At 44.8% G+C, this 27,457-nt stretch overlaps 1 protein-coding gene across 2 annotated transcripts; it reads left to right on the top strand.

Moving 5' to 3' along the window:
* Window positions 1-3,600: 3,600 nt before the first annotated feature.
* Window positions 3,601-27,457, top strand: MAP2K7 (mitogen-activated protein kinase kinase 7). 2 transcript variants are annotated; one of them, XM_075858759.1, is made up of 12 exons: window positions 3,601-3,738; window positions 13,238-13,285; window positions 13,856-13,991; window positions 17,248-17,314; window positions 21,070-21,183; window positions 21,309-21,428; window positions 21,801-21,908; window positions 21,994-22,173; window positions 23,103-23,183; window positions 23,304-23,446; window positions 23,587-23,632; window positions 25,439-27,457. In XM_075858759.1, exons 1-12 carry the CDS (start codon window positions 3,621-3,623, stop codon window positions 25,574-25,576), a joined length of 1,299 nt encoding a protein of 432 aa, XP_075714874.1. In that variant the 5' UTR covers window positions 3,601-3,620; the 3' UTR covers window positions 25,577-27,457. The 2 variants fall into 2 exon arrangements, with proteins under 2 accessions (XP_075714874.1, XP_075714875.1); XM_075858760.1 differs by lacking the exon at window positions 13,238-13,285.

Here is a 27,457-nt window from a genome sequence, read left to right on the forward strand (position 1 = left end):
GATGAATATATGAGATGTAATGAAATAACAAAACAGTAAAAATGAAGGGCAGACTAAAAGTCTAGTTCTTTTTCTGCTGTTGCCATTCAGAAGTCTGGAAAAGCTGAGTTAATGTCAAATCACATTTCTGATAATAAAAGTGAAAAACTGACAGGCAAGTTAAAGTGTATGTTCACAAATGCCAGAAGTCTAGCAAGTAAAATGGGGGAGCTGGAGGCCTTGATACTGGAAGAAAATATAGATATAGTTGGTGTTGCTGAAACATGGCTGGACTCTTCACATGACTGGGCTGTAAATCTACAGGGTTTTACACTTTTTCGTAAAGACAGGACAAATAGGAAAGGTGGTGGTGTATGTCTGTATGTGAGAAGTGATATGAAGGCGAGTGTGAAAGAGACAATAGTGGGTGAAGACTGTGAGGAGGTTGAAACCTTGTGGGTGGAACTAGAAAGGGAGGTAAACACTGAAAAAATTACTTTTGGTGTAATCTATAGACCCCCCAATATAACTGAGGAGATGGAAGTTCAGCTATATAAACAGATGGAGCAGGCTGCACAGGCGGGTACTGTAGTGATAATGGGAGATTTTAATTTCCGGGATATTAATTGGTGTCATGGTTCGGCTTCAACTGCAAAGGGGAGACATTTCCTCAACCTGTTGCAGGAAAATTTTATGGGCCAGTTTGTGGAAGACCCGACTAGAGGTGAAGCTCTGTTGGATCTGGTCATTTCTAATAATGCAGATCTTGTTGGGAATGTCAATGTTCGTGAAAACCTCGGTAACAGTGATCACAATATAGTTACATTTTACCTATACTGTAAAAAACAAACGCAGGCTGGGAGGGCAAAAACATTTAATTTTAAGAAAGCCAATTTCCCCAGGATGAGGGCTGCAATTCAGGATATGGACTGGGAAGAACTAATGTCAAATAATGGAACAAATGATAAATGGGAGATTTTCAAATCTACTTTGAGTTATTATAGTGCAAAATTTATTCCTACAGGTAATAAGTATAAACGACTCAAATTAAACCCCACATGGCTTACACCTTCCGTGAAAGGGGCAATACATGACAAAAAAAGGGCATTTAAAAAATACAAATCTGAGGGTAGAGCTGTAGCCTTTGTAAAATATAAAGAGCTTAATAAAATCTGTAAAAATGTAATAAAATTAGCAAAAATACAAAATGAAAGGCAGGTGGCCAAGGATAGTAAAACAAATCCTAAAAAATTCTTCAAGTATATAAATGCTAAAAAGCCAAGGTCTGAACATGTAGGACCCCTAGATAATGGTAATGGGGAGTTGATCACAGGGGATCAAGAGAAGGCAGAGTTACTAAATGGGTTCTTTAGCTCTGTATATACAACTGAAGAAAGAGCAGCTGATGTAGCCGGTGCCAGTGCTGTTAATATATCAATTGATATACTGAATTGGATGAATGTAGAGATGGTCCAAGCTAAATTAAATAAAATAAATGTGCACAAGGCTCCGGGACCAGATGGGTTACACCCTAGAATTCTTAAAGAGCTTAGTTCAGTTATTTCTGTCCCCCTTTTCATAATATTCAGAGAATCTCTAGTGACTGGTATAGTGCCAAGGGACTGGCGCAGCGCAAATGTGGTGCCTATTTTCAAAAAGGGCTCTAGGTCTTCCCCGGGTAATTATAGACCAGTAAGCTTAACATCCATCGTGGGGAAAATGTTTGAGGGGCTAATGAGGGACTATATACAGGATTATGTGACAATAAATAACATTATAAGTGACAGCCAGCACGGTTTTACTAAGGACAGAAGTTGTCAAACTAACCTAATCTGTTTTTATGAAGAGGTGAGCAAAAGTCTAGACAGAGGGGCCGCTGTGGATATAGTGTTTTTGGACTTTGCAAAGGCATTTGACACTGTCCCCCATAGACGCCTAATGGGTAAATTACGGACTATAGGTTTAGAAAATATAGTTTGTAATTGGATTGAGAATTGGCTCAAGGACCGTATCCAGAGAGTTGTGGTCAATGATTCCTACTCTGAATGGTCCCCGGTAATAAGTGGTGTGCCCCAGGGTTCAGTGCTGGGACCACTATTATTCAACTTATTTATTAATGATATAGAGGATGGGATTAATAGCACTATTTCTATTTTTGCAGATGACACCAAGCTATGTAATATAGTTCAGTCTATGGAAGATGTTCATGAATTACAGGCAGATTTAAACAAACTAAGTGTTTGGGCGTCCACTTGGCAGATGACGTTTAATGTAGATAAATGTAAAGTTATGCATCTGGGTACCAACAACCTGCATGCATCATATGTCCTAGGGGGAGCTACACTGGCGGATTCACTTGTTGAGAAGGATCTGGGTGTACTTGTAAATCATAAACTCAATAACAGCATGCAGTGTCAATCAGCTGCTTCAAAGGCCAGCAAGATATTGTCGTGTATCAAAAGAGGCATGGACTCGCGGGACAGGGATGTAATATTGCCACTTTACAAAGCATTAGTGAGGCCTCATCTAGAATATGCAGTTCAGTTCTGGGCTCCAGTTCATAGAAAGGATGCCCTGGAGTTGGAAAAAATACAAAGAAGAGCAACGAAGCTAATAAGGGGCATGGAGAATCTAAGTTATGAGGAAAGATTGAAAGAATTAAACCTATTTAGCCTTGAAAAAAGACGACTAAGGGGGGACATGATTAACTTATATAAATATATTAATGGCACATACAAAAAATATGGTGATATCCTGTTCCATGTAAAACCCCCTCAAAAAACAAGGGGGCACTCCCTCCGTCTGGAGAAAAAAAGGTTCAACCTGCAGAGGCGACAAGCCTTCTTTACCGTGAGAACTGTGAATCTATGGAATAGCCTACCGCAGGAGCTGGTCACAGCAGGGACAGTAGATGGCTTTAAAAAAGGGTTAGATAATTTCCTAGAACAAAAAAATATTAGCTCCTATGTGTAGAAATTTTTCCTTCCCTTTTCCCTTCCCTTGGTTGGACTTGATGGACATGTGTCTTTTTTCAGCCGTACTAACTATGTAACTATGTAACTATGTAACCATGCCTGTAGAGACGACCATAGGTTTGGTCACTCAGCTTTCCTATTAGAAACCCAATAATAACGACATGTCAGTGGAAGCAATGTCTTTTTCATTTTTTATTACATTTTACCACATATTACAATATCAGCTCTTTCATATCCTAAAACACACTGTGCTGCTGTGAGTATTGTGTAAACTGAATTGACTAGGTAAAGTAGTTTATTCCGACCTACTTGGGATTTCTCTTTTATAAACGATATGAATAGAATTTTTAACAAGTTTTGTGAATGGATATGGGTTTAGTAATGACGCATGAGCAGTATCAGTACTTTGATACAATCTATTAGCCCAGAACGAAAAGAGAACCCTTAGCTATCATGCGCAGCATCTTTGAAACGCGGCATCTATCGCGCAAGCGCAGTAGGTTACTTCGGTATTTGCTGCGCATGCGCAATACCAGCTGTCAGTCTTACCTCGGCGATGTCAAGTAGTCGCCTGTCAGTCCTGCCGCGCATGCGCAGAGACAGCTGTCAGTCTTTGCCGCGCATGCGTTCTGCGCTATTTGTTTATTATTAGTGCGCGGAGGGAAGATGGCGGCGTCCTCCCTAGAACAGAAACTCTCTCGTCTGGAGGCGAAACTCAAGCAGGAGAACAGAGAATCAAGAAGGAGGATCGAGCTGGAGATCAGCCCGCAGCGTCCCAGACCCAGTAAGAAAGATGGGGAGGTAGTGGGGGAAATGAAGACTGATGGGCCCGAGTGATGGGGGAGGGGTGATAGGATATGTCTGGTTATTATTGTGACTGCTAGGTGGATATGAGGAATGACTTTGTGGGGAGCTCCTTGTGTGATGTCGGGGCTATGTAGTGACTTATAATGTATGGCGGTGTGTGTCACATGGTGCGAATTTACTGCGATTCGAGTCACTATTTTCTCCTCACGGTTGTCAATGGATTTGTTGCAGTCGCCATTAATTCCCTTTTACGCTCAGGCCTGGACTGTACGTGCCGTGCGCTGTGACGCTGTAACGAGCCGTGCGCTGTGACGCTGTAACGAGCCGTGCGCTGTGACGCTGCGACGAGTCGTGCGCTGTGACGCTGGGACGAGTCGTGCGCTGGGACGAGTCGACGAGTCGTGCGCTGGGACGAGTCGACGAGTCGTGCGCTGGGACGAGTCGACGAGTCGTGCGCTGGGACGAGTCGACGAGTCGTGCGCTGGGACGAGTCGACGAGTCGTGCGCTGGGACGAGTCGTGCGCTGGGACGAGTCGACGAGTCGTGCGCTGCGACGAGTCGTGCGCTGCGACGAGTCGTGCGCTGCGACGAGTCGTGCGCTGCGACGCTGCGACGAGTCGTGCGCTGCGACGCTGCGACGAGTCGTGCGCTGCGACGAGTCGTGCGCTGTGACGCTGTGCCGTGCGCTGTGACGTGCCGTGCGCTGTAACGTGTCGACCACGCTCCAATAGAAATCAATACAATTTGCGTTTGACGCCATGCCTTACTCTGACGTCTGTTGGTTGCCGCTCAGGTACCACACAGGTCTTGTTGGCGCCCTCCCTTGTGCTCGGTGTTGACCTCATTGTGGATAGTTTATACCGTTGTAGTCAAGGCTACAATTCTGGCGGCTGCAGGGTCACATTAGGCACTTCGGTGTTAGACCGCGGGACGTGACGTTGTGGTAGATGTCGTATTGGCCGGGTCTAAGGTTACAGTCACTTTGATCACGTGACTGCAGCGTCCTTAGGATGTACAATGTGCGCGCCAACTGGTGCGACGGTTCCACTCCCATTCATTTCAGTGGAGGATGTGAGACGTTCTGTGTAGATGTGTCAAAAATGGACGCGACAAGTCACAAGAATAAAAATAAAAAGAGACTGGTGATGGTGCGACAAGTTTCTGGATGGGAGGAGTAGTTGTATTTAGAGAGTTAACTCTTGAAGTGTAGCAGGTATAAGATGTACTCTCTACAAGGAGGGGGATGGGTATGTGGCCCATATTCATGTTCAAGTTTGCAGCTCCTAACTTGTGTTGGTGCCCGGGTCGGCGGTTAAGAGGCTCATTCACGTTGGCCGTGGTTTCGCTGGTGCACAGGTAGGCTGCGAGGAACTCATTTTGGTGCTGAAAACAATGCGTCGCTTTTCGTGCCCGTACCGAGTCTCTGGCAAGTGGTTTAAGTTTTTAAAAGGTTATGACCTATCGCTAGGGTGCAGCACTGCGGCCCCTTCATTCTCAGGACCAATGGGAGTGCCGGGAGGCGGGCCCCCACCCATCAAAGTGATGGCGGAATGACGGTACTTTCTGTGATAGAAATAACTCCTTAGGCCTCATGCACACGACCGTAAAAACCCCCATTATTACGGGTCGTAATTACGACACGTAATAACGGGCTCATAGACTTCTATTGGCCACGGGTACCTTCCCGTTTTCTTACGGGAAGGTGCCCGTGCCGTTGAAAAAGATAGAACATGTCCTATTTCAGGCCGTAATAACGGCACGGACAGCCCATAGAAGTCTATGGAGCTCCCGTAATGACGGGTGGCTACATGTGTGCACCCGTCATTACGGCAGCGTTGCTAGGCGACAAAAGTAAATAGTCACTGTCCAGGGTGCTGAAAGAGTTAACTGATCGGCAGTAACTCTTTCAGCACCCTGGACAGTGAATTCCGATCACCATATACACCAACCTGTAAAAAATAAAATAAAAGACGTTCATACTTACCGAGAACTTCCTGCTTTCTCCAGCCCGGTCTCCAGCCCGTTGCCTTGGTGACGCGTCCCTCTCGACATCCGGCCCGACATCCCTGGATGACGTTTCAGCCCATGTGACCGCTGCAGCCAATCACAGGTCAATCACTGGCTGCAGCGGTCCCATGGACTGCCACGTCCAGGGATGTCGGGCTGGATGTGAAGAGAGGGACGCGTCACCAAGACAACGGCCGGGTAAGTATGAATTTCTTTAACTTTTATTACAGAAAGGGCTGTCCCTTCTCTCTATCCTGCACTGATAGAGAGAAGGGGCTGCCGATTAGTGCAGTGCTATTTTACTGCCAAAAACGTGCCCGTAAATACGGGTGGAATACGGGTGACACCGGACCCATATTTACGGGCACGGGTCCGTAAATACTGGTGCAAAACGGGTCAAATACGTGTGACACCGGACCCGTATTTACGCCACTATTTACGGGTGGGAAAAAATACGGTCGTGTGCATGAGGCCTTAGGAGATTAGTCCTGGACACATGTAATGTTGGGTTGCTGTCAGGATATAGGGGTGGTCAGTGATTCCGGGGGTTTTATAATAAACTAGTGACATGTAATAGAGTAACATTATTGGACCATGGACCGAATGTCACTGCAGTGTAGTCTAAACATTGGACCAGGGGAAACCAGCAAATGGCAAGTATAGTAGAGCCTCTTGTTTGTTTATGTTTTCTCTGTAGGTTTTTAGTAGAGTACCTATAAAAGGTCGCCGGTTATATTGAGAATCTATCGGCTGTATATGCGTACAAGCATTTGTTGTGGTTTTTGGATGCTTATAATAAGAAACATTTCCTGCCAACCTCGTTACTAGTGGGTTTTCTAGTCATGGGGCAGTTTATACTAATGACTTATCCAAATAATAGGTCCTCAGTATACGATCGGTGGGGGCCCGGCACCGATCCGTGGTTACGGCTGCCTCCTGCACTGAGTTAAACCGGGTTCGGAACGGGAAGCAGAAGGCTCCGAGGACTGTATAGCGGCCGTGTTGCAGCTCTGCTCCTATTCAAGTGAGCTGTAGTAACACAGAACAGCCGCTATGCAGTGTATGAAGCCGTCTGCTACCGGCTCCAAACACTCCCAGTGCCGGAGGCAGCCTTAATAGCTGGTCGGTGTGGGTTCCGGGTGTCGGACACCCACAGATCCTATCCTGTGGATAAGACATTAGTATAAATAAACTGCCCCATGACCAGAAAACCCCTTTAATTGTGACCCCTCTTTATAAGCCACCGCTTAAAAGCCTACTACAAATCATGTCCATGGTTACCATTTAATAAAGTACATTTCCAATCCATCGGTCACTTTTCCCAGTATTTAGTTTTGCCCAACCTGTAGTCGGGAGAGTTACGAGGTGGGGGGGGACCCATTGGGAGAGCTACGAGTGGGGGGGACCCATTGGGAGAGCTACGAGTGGGGGGGGACCCATTGGGAGAGCTACGAGTGGGGGGGGGACCCATTGGGAGAGCTACGAGTGGGGGGGGACCCATTGGGAGAGCTACGAGGGGGGGGGACCCATTGGGAGAGCTACGAGTGGGGGGGACCCGTTGGGAGAGCTACGAGTGGGGGGGACCCGTTGGGAGAGCTACGAGTGGGGGGGACCCGTTGGGAGAGCTACGAGTGGGGGGGACCCGTTGGGAGAGCTACGAGTGGGGGGGACCCGTTGGGAGAGCTACGAGTGGGGGGCACCCGTTGGGAGAGCTACGAGTGTGGGGGGGACCCGTCGGGAGAGCTACGAGTGTGGGGGGGACCCGTCGGGAGAGCTACGAGTGTGGGGGGGGGACCCGTCGGGAGAGCTACGAGTGTGGGGGGGGGACCCGTCGGGAGAGCTACGTGTGTGGGGGGGGGGGACCCGTCGGGAGAGCTACGTGTGTGGGGGGGGGGGACCCGTCGGGAGAGCTACGTGTGTGGGGGGGGGACCCGTCGGGAGAGCTACGTGTGTGGGGGGGGGACCCGTCGGGAGAGCTACGTGTGTGGGGGGGGGACCCGTCGGGAGAGCTACGTGTGTGGGGGGGGGACCCGTCGGGAGAGCTACGTGTGTGGGGGGGGGACCCGTCGGGAGAGCTACGTGTGTGGGGGGGGGACCCGTCGGGAGAGCTACGTGTGTGGGGGGGGGGGACCCGTCGGGAGAGCTACAAGCTGATGTGGTTGAGGTTCTTTCTGCTTGCGTTGCATGATTTGTCATGCAGAGTCCAACCAGTTGAGTTCTTGGCCTGTCGTCCTCCTGGCGCGTCTCTCTTATTTTGCCACCTGGGTAGATTTACACCAGGGCGGGGAGCAGGTTTGATCATGTTTGAGTTCCCTGAGAATGTCCTGGACTATATAATGCCGATCATACAGTAACGTGAATAGTTGATAGATTTTTTTGCTTGTAGGACTTTTTTCCTCAAGAGCTTCACAGGAGGCAGAGAGCAGTACTTGGCGCCAGAGGACAAAGTTGAATGCATCATTTACAACGATGCGACTCCGAATCATCTCAAAGACCTGAATGTGGCCGTGTATTGTCAGAACAGATGTAGATGAATGTCAAACCCTGGATCCCCCCATTACACAGACATGATCATTATTTTACTAGAGTTGTACTTTGTCCTGAAGAAGAGAAGCACTTTTGGGCATTTTTTCCGTCAAAATTTGGAATGTAAGACAAAGGCATTGTACAATATATTATTGTTAGGAATTATTTTTTTTACTACCATCAGGCCCCTTGCTACCATACTGTCAACCCTTGCTATAGTGATTGCTGACAGCTCCACCCACCACCAGTCAGTATCCAATTCCTGGTGGCATCAACTGCAGAGAGCAGGGTAGCCATCATTGGATGTGCATAGCATTCTGGGATTATTCTACTCCAGCCGCTCTGAACAGCCGAGCAGTTCACACTGTGCACCTCCTAGGTGACCACTTGCAGCAGGGGGAGGCAGAACAACTTCAGCCGAGCTCTTTGAGAAAAAACATTTCTGCCGTGTATACACCGATCAGCCATAATATTACAACCAAGAGATCAGTGAGTTCCTGAAGTTGATGAGTTGGAAGCTAGAAAAAGTCTGAGGCACCATGCACGCGACCGTGCCCGTAATCGCAGTCCGTGATTATGGTCATGGCCGGACGCTGACGGCCTCAGACAGCCACCCGCATTTGCCCCCCACTCTCCTTGGCAGGTCATTCAAACTACATTATTCAGCAGGGTGGGAAGGGAAATGACAGGAGTAAAGTAGGTATGAAATCTGTGCTCCGTCCTGAGGTATGATGGGAGTTGCGTATAAAGTCTATGCTGACTGTAGTGTGGATGATAATGATAGTTGTGTTTGGGATTGTTAAATAACAAATATAACATTGATTCTTCTGTTTTCATTGATTTCCCACTCTACAGAATTCTGTTTAGCTGGGGTCTTGTAAAGGTGGGCACACACATAAGATGTATGTCAGCCGGTCCGGCCGAGCATCTAATGTTGTATGGCAGTATCCCGACTCTTCCTCCAATGTCGAGGGAAAGAAGGGTCAGGCATGTTTGAATTTCAACATGCCTGATCCTTTTGTTCATTTTTTTTTATTTTTTACGAAAGAGAGATTAAAAAGAAGAGAATGGGCAAAAGATAGTATAGCCCGCCACTCCAATAATCTGGATATCAAAGCCCAGGTGCCTAACCAAAGATGGATATACTCCACTATCAAACTACAAGTATCTCTGTATAAAAAGATGTGCATCCAGATATTACATAATGATTGCCGCTATAATAGGTGCAATGCCGATAAAGTGTGTGTGTCAGAACAAGATAAGCCTCCAGGACCCAAATGGGTGCCAGACTCCAGGGAACTGACTTGTAGATACCACAATGTCCAAACGAAAAGTAAAAAAGAGAGACGGCTCTCCAAGCAGATGTCAGAAAAAGGGTAGATTTATTCTCCCAAAAACCAGTGCAACGTTTCAGCTGCTCAATGCAGCCTTTGTCAAAAATCAACCTTTTTTCTGACAGCTGCTTGGAGTGCCGCCTCTCTTTTTTTGCTTTTCGTGTGTGTATACTAGTCCTGCTCAATGAATTAGAATAAAGAGTTAATTTTATTTCAGTAATTCAATTTAAAAAGTGAAACTCATATTACACTTCTCTCCATTCATATTCATCACAGCGTGATCTTGCGAGATCACGCTGTGCTGTCACATACACCCACATTAACTTTGCCAAAGTGTCTTGACGGTGAATAGACATCACCCCCAGCCAGCACGCGAGGTCTATTCACCATCCCGACATTTCGGTAAAGTTTATGTGGGACTTAATCGCTGCACAGCGTGATCTCGCGAGATCACGCTATGAATGACAGCAGTAGCGTGATCTCACGAGATCGCGCTGTGCAGCGATTAAGTCCCACACAAACTTTACCTAAGTGTCGGGATGGTGAATAGACCTCGCGTGCTGGCTGGAGACACAGTAAAGTTAATGTGGGTGCATGTGACAGCACATCATGCTCTCGCTAGATCGCGCTGTGCTGAGTATGAATGGAGAGAAGTGTATGACACTGATTAGTCACTGGTCAGCGTCATACACTTCTCTTTACAACGCCCACTTGGACATTAAGAAACTAATTAGCATAAATCGAAAATTGCTCATAACTTCCTCAAAAATGATTGTTTTTCAAAATAAAAACCACTGCGGTTACCTACATTACAGCGCCAATCACATAATGTAGGGGATCGGACACTTATAATCTGGTGACAGAGCCTCTTATTAATGACAAGCTACATTTTTCAGTTTTTAACTCTCTGCATTTCAGCAGCTATAACTTTTAATTTTTTTTATTGGGTAGAAAAAAAATATTTTTACGGCGTGAATATAAGAAAAAGCGATTCTATGCATCGTTGTTCTTGTTTATTTTGTATCCCGTTCGTTTCAAACTGAATAACCCGTTAGATTAATTCTTCAGGTTATACGGTCGTTTAATACCTAATATGTGTAGGTTTTTTATTTAGTGTAGGGGCAACATAATCTATTTATTTATTTTTATATTTATTTATTTTTTTTTTTTATTTTTAAATCTCATTAAGGAATAACTTTGACTTTATTTTTTACTTGTAATGGATTAGCATACTCCTATATGCTAATACATCATACTGTGTCACTATGACACAGGCTGCAGTTAGGGCAGCTCATAGTGGACCCTAACAGCAAGAAAACTGAACAGACCCCCTTTTTAGGTCCCCAGGGCTCACTGCAGAGGGATTCCCCGGTGTTAGATCACGTCACCGGGTTTCCAATGACGATCAAAGCGTGGAGTTCCCTTTGATCGCCGCGGTCTGTGAAACGGCTGGTGTTCAAATGTTTTCCGACCCCAGCTGTATTCAGCAGGCAGGCTTCTCTAAGATCAGGAGCTGTTAGTTACAGCTCCTGCTTAGAGGATGAGCGCTCACCGATCAGCCTCTTCTACAGAGACGCCAAAAGACGTTGCTGTAGACTAAGGACTTGCACGTCGGGTGGTCGTTAAGGTGTTAAAGAAGTCCAGAATCAACGCAGCCGTCTACCAGGAAATTTTCGAGAACTTCATGCTTCCCTCTGCTGACAAGCTTTATGGAGATGCTGATTTCATTTTCCAGCCGGACTTGGCACCTGCCCACACTGCCAAAGTACTAATACCAGGTTTACTTACCACAGTATCACTGCGCTTGACTGGCCAGCAAACCTGCCTGACCTAAACCCCATAGAGAATCTATAGGAGATTGTCAAGAGGAAGATGAGACACCAGACCCAACAATGCAGACGAGCTGAAGTCCGCTATCAAAGCAACCTGGGCGTCCATAACACCTCAGAAGTGCCACAAGCTGATCGCCTCCATGCCACGCCGCATTGATGACACCTCAGCAGTGCCACAGGCTGATCGCCTCCATGCCACGCCGGATTGATGCAGTAATTCATGCAAAGGAGCCCTGACCAAGTATTGAGGGCAGATACTGTACATTCTTTTCAGTAGAACAACATTTCGGTATTAAAAATAATTTTTGAAATTGGGCTTATATAATATTCTAATTTTCGGAGACACTAAATTTTGGGTTTTCATTAACTGTTCCCATAATCAACATTAGAAGAAAAAAATGCTGGAAATAGATCACTCTGTGCAATGAATCTAGAGAAAATATGGGTTTCACATTTTTTATTGAATTACTGAAATAAATTAACTTTTTGATATTTTAATTCATTGAGAAGTGTGTGTGTGTGTGTATATCTAGATCTCCACAAACTATAACTGTACACATGAAGTCACAAACAAATCCACAATAAACCCTGAGGAGCCTATATTGATATGTCACTAGTAGATCAGTCACTCGCCCCAAGGGAATAGCACACCAAGACACGCGTTTCGCGATACTTCTCTTTGTAAGATGGTACAGATAATTAAAAACTATGGGGTATAACTATGCTGGGGAATAATGAGCACAACTGTGCATGGAGTGAATCGGTGCACTGCCGCCATGATGCACCTCCCCTTGGAAAGCATTCTACGCTATTCCGACCGCCAAAAAACAACTGAAGCTTGACGGAAAAGAACTAACGGAGGTCTAAACAAAGCCTTTAGGGTTTGTTTACGTCTGGGTTGGAGGCTTCTCGCGGATGACGTGGTTTCTTGCTATTTTGTCTGGCAGATTCATGGATACCAGGCCTATATACCCATAGAGCATTGCAATCTGACTGTCGTTCTGTGATCTCCTATGAAATAGAGAACGATCATAAACTACCTGGTCATCTGAGTGTCTGGGATCACATAAGTTGGATCATGAAAATAACATCGGAGTGTCATGTCCTGCACAAGGCCGATCAGGAGAACCCACTAAGTCTTGCTTGGGTGGAAAGCGAAATTCTTCTGCTGACCTGCTTCTTACAGAGCAAGATACTTAGATGTCATCATGATCTGCCTCGCAGGTCATTACTGGATCCAGCAGTCTTTTTACGGATCACTGGATGTAATGTTCTGGACAAAGCAGCCAAGGGGAACCCCCAAAGTATTTGCCTTCTGGGACCCCATGGAAGTAGCATTTAATGGGGCTGGAGATTACTTGCCCAAGCATTGCCCAGGTTTACGTGAAGAGGTAGAGGGGATCTTGTGCTTAGGTAGGACCAGGATCGCTGTGGAGGAAGGTGATGATTGTGGAACACGAATGTAACCTGGGACATGTGGCATTATTGGTGGAGATCATCAATGTGGCTGTGCAGCCTGAAGACTTTCCTTCAATGGTATTTTTAAGGGATGATACTTTGTGTCTTCTTCACTATCTCTGGACATTTTCTTGCCATCCAGTCTATATTATGTTCCTCATTTTCATACAATGTATCCCATATATTCACCCCTCTGTTCACCCCGACCCTACTTTTCTCTCTCCCGTTTTCCTGTTGTCTCCTTTTATTTCCTAGGTTGCTCTGTGTATTTTATGTTGATTTTTTTTATTTTTTTTTCCCCTATTTTTTTTCCCCCCAGTTATTCTCATCACTCTAAGCCCCACGCCCGCTCCATCCCAGAGAGCAGGTACCGGATCGTCCTTATCAGCTCTTTACTTGCTCCAGGCCCAGCTAACCTCCCCCTCCATATATATATATATATGTCACTCTTTTAACATGTACCCACTGATCTTTCTTTCTTTTGATTTTTCCGGTGTTTCTCTCCTCACTCTTCTGTATACACCCCCCCCCGTCCCCTCCGCTGCTCAGGCTTGGCGTTGCTCTTCCACCTGTCGTCTTGTGCATGGGATGGGGGATATTGCATGCAGTGTGAACACAGCATGTAGGCTTTGTATGGAGCATGAGCTCAGAAGAACCTAATGATCAAAGACGAGGTGGGAAAAGGGTTGAACCAAGAGCAAGGATTGAGATTTACATTGCATGGGGTATAACAGGACTAATGGGGTGCACCAAAGTAGGAGAAGGAAATTACTATTGAAGCCAAATATGGTACACCACGGGGGGAGATGACTTCAGAATAGCTTACTTGGCGCACAGATGGGTAATGGGGGACGTTTGCTGTTGCTCAATGCTTCTCTCCGTTGGCCAGTCTTTCTCCCTCTTCTACATACCACCCTCTACCCCTTTTTTTGTGCAGCCTTACAACTTCCTCTAGCCAATGATGGACACACTCGTCCTGACAACCCCACACATCACACATCATTGCCAGCCCGACCGCGGCATATGTTGAGCCTGCCGCAAACCAACTACCTGACACAACGGAGCTTGGAGAGGTAAGAGTGTATCATGGTGACTTGTCGAAATGTCTAACCCCTTCCTTACAATCCTCCTCTGTCCCAATCGAACTATGAATTGTACTAAACTGCTACATGTCAGGACCTTTAAGGGGTACCTCCAATGATGTTATTGGCCCCGCCTCCCCATCAGAAGTGGTGGCCAGAACAGCGGGCACTCTGGTTGCTTAGGCAGACATAGGTCACCAGGAGCCGCTCCTGCAAAGGAGCTTTGCGGTAAAGGCTTTTGACATTGTATAATTGTCTTGGCAACCAATAGTTCTCTCCCGGCCACGTTTTCCTTAGTCACTTGTTAACTTTTGGCTGGAGATTGGTCGGTAACATCGCTGGAGATGACTATTAACCATTTTGGTGCTGGGAATTTTAGGACCATTTTCACCCTTTTTGACATGCACAAATAAAACCTGAAATATGAAATTTAAAAAAATAATATACCCATGTTTGTTCTGAAAATGGACACCTGGCACATTGTCAAAATGCCATTCAACACTTTACACATTGCAGCAAACTGTAATGTTTAGTAAAAAATGCATAAAAAGTTATGTTTGTGGCTAAAAGTCTGACCTTAGCAGAGACGAATAACACCTCCTAAACATAAAAGTTCAGGCGGTGTAGAGTTCAGACATGTCACCTATACCTATGTCTATATGTATGTATCCAGGGCAGGCATTGGGTTGGATGGCACCCTGTGCGGGACTCTCTAAAGCTGCCCTCCCCAAATAAAAAATGAATCACATATATATACACACACACACACACACACACACACACACACACACACACACACACACACAAACACACACACGTAGATAAATATATATGTACAGCGTACAGATAATGTAGACGTGCTGCCTACAGTCCTATGTAACTCCACAGATATCAGACTCCAACTATACACATATAGTATGTGTGTATATATATATATATATATATACATACATACATGTCGCACACACCTAAGGCCGCGGCTGCATGTATCTTCAAATAATCACCAGAACTGAATAGATCAAAATTCTCCACGATCCAGATAACCGTAAATATCTCAGTTGACGAGAGGCCTGATTAGGTGCAGGGGAATCCGGTAACAAGCTGGTAATCCTCCAAACCTTTTAGAAAAAATACCCCTATATGTGACACAGGTGCATATCCTCTGATTAGTAAGAAGGATGATAACCTGAAGAAAGGTTTATGTATCACACCCGTGGGGGTCACGCAACGGACTTCAATTCAGAAAATTCGCAGCGTATTACGGTATCGGCAGAGTGGATGAAATTTGAACAAATCTCATCTGCACGCGGCGGAAAAATATACGCAAAAAATACGTGCAGAAATTAACCTGCAGTGCGGGGGTTTTGTTTTTTTGTTTAATCTGCAGCATGTCCATTAAGGTCCCATGCACACGACAGTATTTCCATCTATCCCGAAATACTGTCCATAAATACGTATCTGCAGGCATCCGTATTTCATCCGTATATATGGAAAGGTGTCCGTAAATACGGTCCGTATTGCATCCGCATTCCATCCACATATACGGATCCGTACAAAAAGTGGGAAGTTGCAAATGATGTCATCAACATGTTGCCTACCAATGGTTCCGTAAATACGGACGGTTTACAGATTCACATCAGTAGCTGTCTGTATTTACGGAAGCGCCCATAGACTTCTATGGGAGAGTGCGTGGCGTAATTACTGACAAATAGGACCGGTTCCATCATTTCTTTCAGCGAGGACATCCATCGGTAAAAATACCGAAAGGTGTCCGTGACCAATAGAAATGAATGGGTCCGTAATTACTGATCAAAAAATACTGCAGTGTGCATGGGGCCTAATTCTGCGGAATTGTTGTTTGTTTTTTTTTCCCATTTAGTTCAATAGAAAAGTAAAAGCTGCAAAAATCACAAATCTAAAAACAATTGATTTAAATAATAATAAAAAAAAACGTTACCCCCCCCCCCCCCACCCGCTGGCGTTATCATTGCGACGGCTCCATGTTGCCCCAGCTGTTCTCCATGCAGCCTAGCCCACTGGGATTATGTTTCATCCCATGTGACTGCTGAACAGACACCAGTGGGACGCTCCGTTACAGCAACGCCGATGAAGGTAAGTTTTGGCTTTTTTCTCCCTGCTCTTCTTTCCGCAGCGGCGATTCTGGGCAAATATCTGCACCACAATTTGGTGCGGTCTTTCGGACGAAATCTCTGCGGTTTCTCGGTCAAATATGCTGTGTACTTTCCGCAGCATATCCGACCTGTGTTGAACGTACCCGAACAGGCTGTGTCCATTCTTCCTGCTCTCGTGTGCCGCCCCCTCCCTCCCTACACAGACGCAGGAAATAAAACCCCTGGACTAGAAGTTCTAAGGATATTGCACTAGGAGTTTTGATTCAAAATCACAAATGATTGATTGATTATGATACAAAGGGCTATAGCCCTAATATTCTTACATACACCCTTAGTAGTAAAAGGGTTAAAAATCATATTCCTGCATGTGAGCTGTAAGCATATTTTTTTTTCCCCAACCTCTTAGGAAATGTATCAGCCTGGGTTGGCTCACAGAGGATTGACTAGGGTTGAGTACAATTGTAGCAAACTCTAAGCTGTGAGAAGTACTCGGTCTGTACAGGCTTTCAGCCTCTGGATGTAAACAAGAATTCTCCCATTCCCTGTTGGCAAGCGCAGATATTGAAATGAAAAGGATCGTCCAATTAAGGCATATGGACGTGATGGTGTTCCCTGCTCGGGACCCCCTTTATGAGAGCGCTCTGAGAGCCTGGTAACCATGTATCACAAGGTCGCCAACTCATTTCCAGCATACACATTGGTTGGCTGCGCACCACTTTCCCCAGAAATGACCGCTGAGAAGTCAGACCCACAGCGGTTTCTGTACCGCTCGTAAAATAGAATGGAATGAGCCATCAGACCCCGTATTGTCACCTCGTGACTTGTAAGAAACCATTTACTAGTTTTTACAGATTTGTAAGAAATGGATTGTGGGGTTTGGTTACCTGCCAAGCGATGCTTCTTTTATTATAACGCCCCATGTTTGAAGATTTCTCACAGGAAGAACGGCGATCTCCTCCTGATGGTGCATTGGACGCCCGTCCTTCCTTCACCACCCACCTGCTCCCATCTGTCATGTTCAGCTGCTGCTGCTTTCTTGGGGATTAGGATTGTGGGTCCCTCTTGTAGCATTTTATGGCATCATTACAAATTCTTATTTTTCTGCTTTTTTCCAGCACTGAAATTGATCAGAAGCTGCAAGAAATTATTAAACAGACTGGATATCTTGTAATCGATGGGCAGGTGAGATCTAGCAGCGTGGATATATCATGCGGTAGATGGAGGACGGTCTATGTGTAATACTTTACATTTTTTTAGCGTAGGATACACGTCCGGTCCGCCTCTGAGGACTCGCCGTGACATGGTCAATCATTTGAATGAACGTCATGCGGTACAGGGGAAAGGTGCGGCCATAACGTGCACCATAACTGAATGGCTTGTGACAATGCAGCGGAGCATATTATAGGCTGAGCTTGAGTGATAGATTTCAGTTTTATGACTGACGCAGTGTCGTGGTCATTGCTGAATGATTGGATGACTAAGGCCTCGTGCACACTGCTGTTTTAGGGCTCTGCTCGGGAGCTGTATGTTCTACAGCTCCGTATTGAATCCATCCCGTTAGGTTAGGAAAGCCAATCCCATAGAATGCTTTAGGAAAGACTTTTCTTATCTCTCGGGTCGGGATCCGATTTAGTTATTGGCATGAAATACATGGCTTATTCACGGAGCTTAAAGAGGCTCTGTCACCAGATTTTGCAACCCCTATCTGCTATTGCAGCAGATCGGCGCTGCAATGTAGATTACAGTAACGTTTTTATTTTTAAAAAACGAGCATTTTTGGCCAAGTTATGACCATTTTTGTATTTATGCAAATGAGGCTTGCAAAAGTACAACTGGGCGTGTTTAAAGTAAAAGTACAACTGGGCGTGTATTATGTGCGTACATCGGGGCGCGTTTACTACTTTTACTAGCTGGGCGTTGTGTATAGAAGTATCATCCACTTCTCTTCACAACGCCCAGCTTCTGGCAGTGCAGCACTGTGACGTCACTCACAGGTCCTGCATCGTGTCGGCACCAGAGGCTACAGATGATTCTGCAGCAGCATCGGCGTTTGCAGGTAAGTCGATGTAGCTACTTACCTGCAAACGCTGATGCTGCTGCAGAATCATCTGTAGCCTCTGGTGCCGACACGATGCAGGACCTGTGAGTGACGTCACAGCGTGATCTGGCAGAAGCTGGGCGTTCTGAAGAGAAGTGGATGATACTTCTCGTCAGAACACCCAGCTAGTAATAGTAGTAAAAACGCCCCGATGTACGCACATAATACACGCCCAGTTGTACTTTTACTTTTCAACACGCCCAGTTGTACTTTTGCAAGCCTCATTTGCATAAATACAAAAATGGTCATAACTTGGCCAAAAATGCTCGTTTTTTAAAAATAAAAACGTTACTGTAATCTACATTGCAGCGCCTATCTGCTGCAATAGCAGATAGGGGTTGCAAAATCTGGAGACAGAGCCTCTTTAAAGTGAATGTCCACCTTTTGGTCTTGTTCACACAGTCTTTTGCTGATTTTGAACTTCCTGCAGGTATTTTTTCGCAGAGTTCTTCGCCTGTAGCCATTGAAGCAAATGCAAGGACCTGGGGTAAAAAATGCAGTGAAAAACACTCAACGAGAGCCACAAGTTTTTTCTGCCGCTCATTGATTTCAATGGGAGGCCAGAGGCGGAAACCTCGGCAAGAAAGGATGTGTCTATTTTTGTTTCTGCGAGCGGCCAAAACCCGCCCAGGAATGAAAAAAATGCTTCCACCTATCATTGAAATGAATGAGGGCGCGATTTCGGACATTTTTTTTGCGCTCTTTCCAACGTGGTTTTTGCATCAACATCCGTGACAAAAAACTGTGTGAACTGACCCTAATCACTTTTTTTTTTCAAAAAATTCTGTTCTGAAATATTTTCTTAACGTCAATAGTGGTCGAAGATCTGTTTTTCTGACACAATCCCCTGCATGGACGTAGAGCTGAATCATCACGTTCAGAACGCTGCTGCTGCCACCACTAGAGGGAGCTTAGTGCGTACTGTGTTTATTATTAAATTCAGTGTATAAACGGTATACAGTAAGCTCCCCCTAGTGGTGGGTACAGACAGCCAGAATGTTATCTTTACAAATCTGAGGGTACGAACACACACAGCGTGTTCCAGGCGGATACGCTGCGTCAAGCTGAGCAGTGTATCCGCCATGAAACACCGCAGGGAATGCGGTCCGAAAAATTGAGTTATTCCGGAGGAATTTCCACTGCGTAAAGCGGCACCGAAAACTAAAAATGTTCATACTTACCCTCTTCTCTGCGCGTAGTCCAGTCTCCTGGGATGACGTTGCAGGCCATGTGACGCTGCAGCCTGTGATTGGAGGAGGCTGGACTGGATAAGAAGCAGGGAGCTCTGGGTAAGTAGAACTTTTTCCCTTGCGATTTTTGCGACGGAATTGCTGTGATTCCGCTGCAAATGCCGCAACACACACCACTTTGTTGCTGGTTTAAGCACCCCATTGAATTAAATGGCGAAAAGGCACAACAGAAGAGCTGCGATTCCGCAGCATTTATTGACCTGCTGTGGCTGAAGAAACCGCACCGCAGGATAATTCGTGTGCGTCTTTTTCGGCTGCTTTGTTCCGCTGTGTGGGGACCAGAGTTATTGAAATCTCACCCACACTGCTGCTACTGTAATACGCTGTGGGTTTTCCGCAATAAATTAGTTGCGGAAAATCAACAGTGTTTACGCTGCGCGTGTTCGTACCCCAAGTCTCAGGTCGTAGCCGTGATTACGGATATGGCCGACTGCGGACAGTCGTTTGCGGGCCGTGCTCCCATTATAAGGTATGGGAGCACGGTCCGTAAAATAAAAAAAATAAGACCTTTCCTATTTTTTACGAAAGTTTTCTTTGGCCCGGACACCTTCAATATACGGGAAGGTGTCCGTCGGCCATAGAAATGAATGGGTCCGTTATTACGGTTGAAATCTACGGCGGCGTGCATGGGGCCTTAGTGGTGGGAGTGCAAACAAATGGAGCTCCCACCACTATAAAGATATAGTTTAAAAAAAATGGATCCGTGCAGAATTTTGGTCCTGTTCATGTAAAAAGAGAAATACCGTTCTAGGGAAGAAATTCACTTTACATGTTTAATTAACCCTTTCCCTCTGTAGCCATTTTTCTGATTTTCAGTTTACCGTGGGGTAGAAAACGGCATGTTAACTTTATTCTGCGGGCCGATACGATTACGGCGATACCAAATTTGATATCGTTTTTATAATGTTTTCCTACTTTTACAAGGAAAAAACTAATTGTTAAAAATAAAATTTCGTTTTGTGTCGCCACATTCTGAGAGCCATAACTTTTTTATTATTTCTTCGGCGATTGAGCGGTATGAGGGCTTGTTGTTTGCGAGCTGTAGTTTCTAGAAGTACCATTTTTGGCTACATGAGACTTTTTGGTCACTTTTTATTGAATTTTTTTGTTGAAGATTACATGACGAAAAAGCAGGGATTCTGGCGTTTTTTAAATATTATTTCTTTATCATGCAGGTTAAATAATGCTATATGGTAATAGTGCAGACTTTTACGGATGTGATGATACCAGATATGTTAATGTTTGATTTTTATTACTTTGTGTTTGGGGGGAAATGGGAATAGGGCTCTTTTTTTTTTTTTTTTTTTTACTTTTTTATATATATATAATTTAATGTATTTAAAAACTAACTTTTTTCATTAGTCCCCTCAGGGGACTTGAAACAGCGATCGCTGGCACCACTTACTGCAATGATGTGTTGCAGTGTATTGCTATTTTGACAGGCTCAAATATTTTTTCAATATTTCATTTTTATTTCCGGGAGAACCGCTTTGAGTAATATAGTAATTCCATTATAAGAAAAGATTCTGGGAGGAAACGTGTGATCAGACACAACAGTAGAGATGACTTCTGATATTTCTTAAATCTAGAAATACCAGGCGGATATAAATGACCTGGAAAATTTGGGTGAAATTGGCAGCGGGACTTGCGGACAAGTCTGGAAGATGAGATTTAAGAAGACTGGACACGTCATTGCTGTGAAGGTAACTGATGCTCGGTGGACTGTAATATGATCCGTACTGTAGAGACGTCTCCTTTGTCTTATTCCCATAAATCAATCACGACATTCATTCATCGGTCTGATCTGATCTCTGGCTTTGTTTTTCAGCAAATGCGTCGTTCTGGTAACAAGGAAGAGAATAAGAGGATCTTGATGGACTTGGACGTTGTACTGAAGAGTCATGACTGCCCCTACATCGTTCAGTGTTATGGCTCCTTCATTACAAATGTAAGCACTTATAGCAATGTAACCTACTTTATTATGATCTAGTTCCCATACTGTACATCATAACTGGCTTGCAGGGTTAGCAGCTGGTGAGCTGCAGCCAATTTGAGCTCACAGAGCTGCGGTGTAAAGCATGGGGGAGAGAGAGCGCAGTAAACTGGTGAGATAGAGGGTGTGTTTCAGACTTGTGTTGAAGCTACACGACTATACATCATAGCTGTGCCCTCAAAAAGCAGCTAATGCTGAAGAATATAGATGGCAGGTAAGCATCAGTCAAGGGGTTGGGGCTTTAAACCTATTTTTGTAGACCAACTGAAAATCGACTTTAATCTTTGTGCCACCCGCGTGTAACTCTGTCATGCGCTAACTTTACAGACAGACGTGTTCATAGCCATGGAGCTGATGGGGACATGTGCAGAAAAACTGAAGAAAAGGATCCAGGGTCCCATCCCAGAGAGCATCCTGGGAAAGATGACTGTAGCGGTGAGTGGTGATGGAATGTGCCCGGTGCTGAATAACATGAGATGTTGCCATCGGTGTAGATGAGACGCTTCTCTTCTCTTTATAGATTGTGAATGCTTTGTATTATCTGAAGGAGAAGCATGGCGTCATACACAGGGATGTCAAGCCTTCCAATATACTGCTGGATGCCAATGGACAGATTAAGCTTTGTGACTTCGGCATAAGTGGTCGCCTAGTGGACTCTAAGGCCAAAACAAGAAGTGCGGGTTGTGCTGCTTACATGGCGGTGAGAGCGTTGAGGGATGTGTTAGTTTTAAGGAAGAAATGCTTGTTTAATTGTCAATTCAGGGACCAACCTTGTTTCATCAGGCAGCCCCCCCCCAACAATTGGTGCCCATGGAATGCATGGTATTGATGAGTCCTACCGAATGAAAGCATTAGTTTGTTGACTTAGACGAGGTCGCCAACGGGGAACTCCATTTTATGAGGTCTATATATCCTAATAGAGAATACCAATTGTTCTAAGAAAAATGCATATAGTTTTTTGGGATTTATTTTTGTTGGTCACATTTGTATTCCAAAACAAATTTTGGTTTTGCATGAATTTTTTTTTTTTATAATTTTTTTTTTGTCCTAAAGAACCCACATCAAGAACAAAGAAGACTTGTCGGCTCTCCTGACATGAATGTGTTAATAAAAACCTGTATTCCTTATGAAATAACGAATTAATTTTTTTTTTATTGTAAAAATTCTGATTTGAAGCGTTCCTCTTTTAATCCTCCTGCAAATGTGTGCATAAATAGTCAATTGGGTGTTAGAATTCCCATTGTCAATGGGGCATGCCTCTACTCACGCTTACACTTTCCAATCATCGCTGACCGTGTCAGACTGTGTAGGGACACTTCCTATAGACAAGGGCAATGGTAGCGCCTAGTTGTCCATTTATTAGGGTGCTCCTAAAACACAAGTTGCAAAAAAAGCGCTGTGAAGGAAAAGCCATAAAGTGTCCAAATAACACCCAATGTGAATCTCCACCCAGTAACACCACTTCGTTTTTAGGTCCAATATACTGGTCTAGTTAATTTATTCTATGGCGCTTGGAGCGCCATATTTTTTCTTTTTATTATACACCGCACCAAATCCCCTGATCAGAAGATGACTGATCAATTCCATTTTTTTTACTAGTCTAACTGGAATGTTTTTGGTTCTTTTCAGCCTGAACGAATTGATCCTCCGGATCCAACTAAACCGGACTACGACATCCGAGCAGATGTGTGGAGTCTCGGGATCTCATTGGTAAGCTCAAAGTCATGAGACGTCCTCCGCTCAGTTGGCTCTATGTTTTCATTGATACCCCAGGGGAGGCCATTTGAAATGTAAAATTGACTTATGCGTCCGCTGTTCTTCTGCTCTTAGGTGGAGCTGGCAACAGGACAGTTCCCCTACAAGAACTGCAAGACTGACTTTGAAGTTCTCACCAAAGTTCTTCAAGAAGAACCTCCAGTTCTCCCTCATAACATGGGCTTTTCTTCTCTATTCCAGTCGTTTGTCAAAGACTGGTAAGTAAAACAATTGGCATTTATTTGATTTGTGCCTAATGGCGGATTCCTAGAGACAGTGTTTGTGTGTTCAGAGGGCAGATCTATTCTAATATTAGGGATTTAGTATGAATTAAGGATTTTTTTTGTTTTCTTCATAGTCTTACTAAAGATCACAGAAAGAGGCCAAAGTACAATAAGCTTCTGGTGAGTATAAACCGGGTATTTTGTGCACTTGCCTGTAAAGTTACTGTGGTAAGAGGTTGCTTTAAATTAATGGATTAACATCTCCGATTAAAGGGGTTTCCTAATTTACGCAACGCCTTTTCGTATTTAGGTCATCTGGCAATAAGCCAATTGCAGGTGGTCTTCTGGCTGTGTAGTTGCCAAGCCAATCGTACGACGCCTGAAGTCTCGTCCAGCAAATGGTGTTTCCATGTTCGATGTGGACAATAGGGCAGATTTACTATTGGTGGCGCGGCAGAATTCTGGCCTAAATTGCACCACCTTTTTGGCGCAAATAATTGTAGACAAATTTATTGATGAAATGTATTGAGGAACATATGTTTGCACCTTGCCATCATGAGGCCGTGACTTAAAGGAACAGTGTCACCACAATTTTTTTTTTAATATGTTAAAGATGTTAGTGCTTTATTAAAAACGTTTGTATTACTTTGTGTGTTTGTGTGTTACTTTTTTATTTTTACACTTTTTCTTCCCTATGGGGGCTGCCATTTTTTTTTCCATTTCTGTATGTGTCGATTAACGACACCTACAGACATGGAATACGGCAGCTCCAGTCCCATAGGGACTGCGAACGGGGCCCATTCCATCCACTAACATGTACGCCGCTGTGTGGGAACGGCGCATGCACCGCTCCCACACAGTTCAATTTGAAATGCGCGCCGTCCGGCGCCATTTTCCTGTGGACCGGAAGTCGCGGCCGGACAGTAATATTACTACTTCCGGTCGCGGCTTCCGGACTTGTGCACATGGGGCAGCAGACGGAGCGGATGGACCGGAGGGAGCGGCTGCGACTGGAGCAGGTAAGGGATTTCTATGTATGTTTGTGTTTCAGTGTGTGTTTACTACTGTATGTAAACCTACTACACTGTGTGTTAGCTCAAAAAATGGCGACACACAGTGTAGGAGGTTAGACCGTTCAATCCCCTCGTTTATCCCGGCACTAGCCAGGATAAAGGAGGGGGGGGGTGCTGAGAGCTCACTAGAGCGAGGGATTTTTACCCAATTTTGCAGCATAAAGCAATGTGGTTGCTTTACCACATGCAATGCTGCAATTTTGGGAATGGCTCCATCTAGTGACCAGCAATGGGAAATATTATAAATTAGAATCCAATTGAATCCAATTTATAATATTTCCTGACTCGTGAAAAAAAAATAAAAAATGTGAACAATGTTTAATCACCTATACACTAATTGTTTAACTAAAAAAAAAAAAATATCATGTTTTGCTGGCAACACATTCCCTTTTAAGGGGTTATCCAGGCAGGGAGCTTTTTTTGTTACTGATGACCTATCCACAGGAAGTTATACAGTGTTCGGTGCCGGAAGCAAAAGGCTCCGTATGCTGTATAGTGGCTGTGCTGCAACTCTGCCCCTATTCACTCTGCAGAGCTGCAGCATGGCTGCTATACTGTGACCAAAGCCATCTGCTTCCGGCGCCGATCCTGCAGAGCTTCCGGAGGTAGCCAGGAGAGCTGATCGGTGTGGGGTCCAGGTGTCAGACCCGCACTGATCGTATACCGTGGATAGGCCATCGGTATGACAAACCGCCCCGTGCCTGGACAACTGCTTTTAAGATGCACCAAATTTCGTAAAAGTTTTAGAGCAAAAATAGTGTCTCAAGGTGTGCCGAATCTATTATCCAGCATGGGCCACTGTGATAGTTTTTGGTGCGTCTAGTCCAATTCTAAGCTGTCCAAATTGAATACCGTAAATATGAACGATCAGACAACTTCATCTTGCTAATGCTTCCTCTCCATTGTCTTGCAGGAGCACCTGTTCTTGCGTCGGTATGAGACACAGGAGGTAGATGTAGCCTCCTGGTTCCAGGACGTCATGGCTCAGACGGAGTCGCCAAGAAGCAGCACTCTCCTCAGTCCCCAAAACCTACCCTTTTTCAGCAGGTAGCATCTGGCATGGGAGGGGAGGACTGCCCCCTCCCCAACATCATCTGCAGATGCGGCATTGAGACTCAAAAATGGATAATCGTATATTAGGTGGTGTATTGAGGGGGTCTTCTGAACGTTCTTCCCCCTCCCTCACCATCTCTTCTGTTGAAGATATATATATTTTTCCCCCCATTCTCTGTCTTTCTTGACAATTGACAACCTAGGATGAAGAACCCCTTTTTTATTCTGAGATTTCATCAATCAGCCCATTACTGCGCTCCTTTCTTCAGAGACTCTGCATCAGAGTTGGAGGCTCCTATCAAATACCTATGTCAGAACACTCAACCTCTTTTATGAACTATAAACTCTAAGCTTTGCTTCAGCAACTTCTAGGATATGGAAGTCTATTTATCTGTTCCTTGATACGGTTGTCATTTTCTGTGATGGGGAGGGGATGGTCTATATTTATTTAATTTTATAAGGATGGCATGTCGTGGAGTCACCAAGCCTCTGTTACACCTTTTATGAGATAATGAATTAACTCTTGCTCAGAGCACACCGATATTTTATTTTTCGTCCCCTGTTCCGTTACACCATAGTACTACGTTGGTATCGGTTCATAACCTCCTGAGGACCACAAGCAGGACTTAGGACAGACACATTGCTTCTGTATGGCAAACGCAATACAAATTGAAGAGGGTCCTCTCAGGCTGTGTGTCCTTGCCTCTATTTATGAAGTACTTGTTAAGGTCTTCCTCTCCTGATCAGATATGGCTGTGAAATACACCGGTTTATTCAAATATGTACTTCAGGAAAAGTTTCTAATGGACTCCCAGATTTGTTCTGAAAATGATCCATAGAAGATTGTCCAGAGCAAGAAATTCATGGCATTTACTCCTCGGAGGCGGAGCAACCTCGGGGGAGGGACTTGCTGCAGACAGTTGTGATGCACTGTAATATGCTGTGAAGATGTCTTTTTAGAAGCGTATCTGTTTAAGATAATGGTAGCGTTGAGGGAAAAGGGGAAAAAAAAAAAAAAAAGACTGGCGATTCCACCACAAAGACTAAGAATTGGAGTAGAGGAGCGGTTCTTGCCGCTATCCTCTGCTAGCTCAGGTTGACGTGGATGAACCACCATAACTTGTATATGGTATTAATGGGAGAAAGCTTTCAACTGAAAACCATAAAGACTGACCCTCCACAGTACCTCCATATAGATGGGCACAGGAGTAAGTTATTGGACTCTTGGGCATTTCTTTAAAGTGCCCCAAAAAGACAGATTGGAAATGTGCATGTGAACCGAGCGACCGGAACATAATTGTTCTTTGGCTGGTGCTCCCAGGATTGATGGCGGGTGGAAGTGAGAAAAGTGCAGAGGATATCTTTATATGTGGAGGTCTCGTGCAGGAAGGTTTTGCTGATCAATGTTCTGTGTGTCTTCAGGACTGTTCATAAATGGGTCTATAGATGCAGTTTTAATGCATTATCCGTTAATTAAATGCCAGATCAATTTGTGACCGCCTCCTTCCTATGGGAGGGTGGAGCCAAGAGTGGTTGAATGGGTGGGCGGGGCTTAATATGACTGTACCAAAGCTACATTGGGGGGGGGGGGGGCTAATGGGGAATTTCCCACCGGTTTTAATGTCTGTAATTCTATTAATGCAGCAGTGTAACAGAGATGCTGGTGCGCTGCTGTGTAGTGCGGGTGTGTGTATGTGTCTTTCCTCTTCCTCTTTTCTTTATTTTTTATTATTCTCTTCCCCACCCCCCTCTTCTTTCTCCATCTCTTTCCCTCTATTCCCCTATATATCCACTCTACTATTCCTGTTGCATGTGTCCAGCTGGCTTTTTTTTTTTTGCAGGGGAGGCCATGTTTGAAATAAACTCTGCTACAACACTC

The sequence above is a fragment of the Rhinoderma darwinii genome, chromosome 3 (assembly GCF_050947455.1).
Source record: "Rhinoderma darwinii isolate aRhiDar2 chromosome 3, aRhiDar2.hap1, whole genome shotgun sequence".
NCBI lineage: Eukaryota > Metazoa > Chordata > Amphibia > Anura > Rhinodermatidae > Rhinoderma > Rhinoderma darwinii.

What these genes read in the sequence shown, in the direction of transcription:
- MAP2K7 (XM_075858759.1), top strand. Translation starts at nt 3,621, where the DNA reads ATGGCGGCGTCCTCCCTAGAACAGAAACTCTCTCGTCTGGAGGCGAAA. An exon ending in ACACAACGGAGCTTGGAGAG is followed by an intron (nt 13,992 to 17,247) that starts GTAAGAGTGTAT and finishes GCTTTTTTCCAG; the next exon opens with CACTGAAATTGATCAGAAGC. An exon ending in GGAGTCTCGGGATCTCATTG is followed by an intron (nt 23,184 to 23,303) that starts GTAAGCTCAAAG and finishes TTCTGCTCTTAG; the next exon opens with GTGGAGCTGGCAACAGGACA.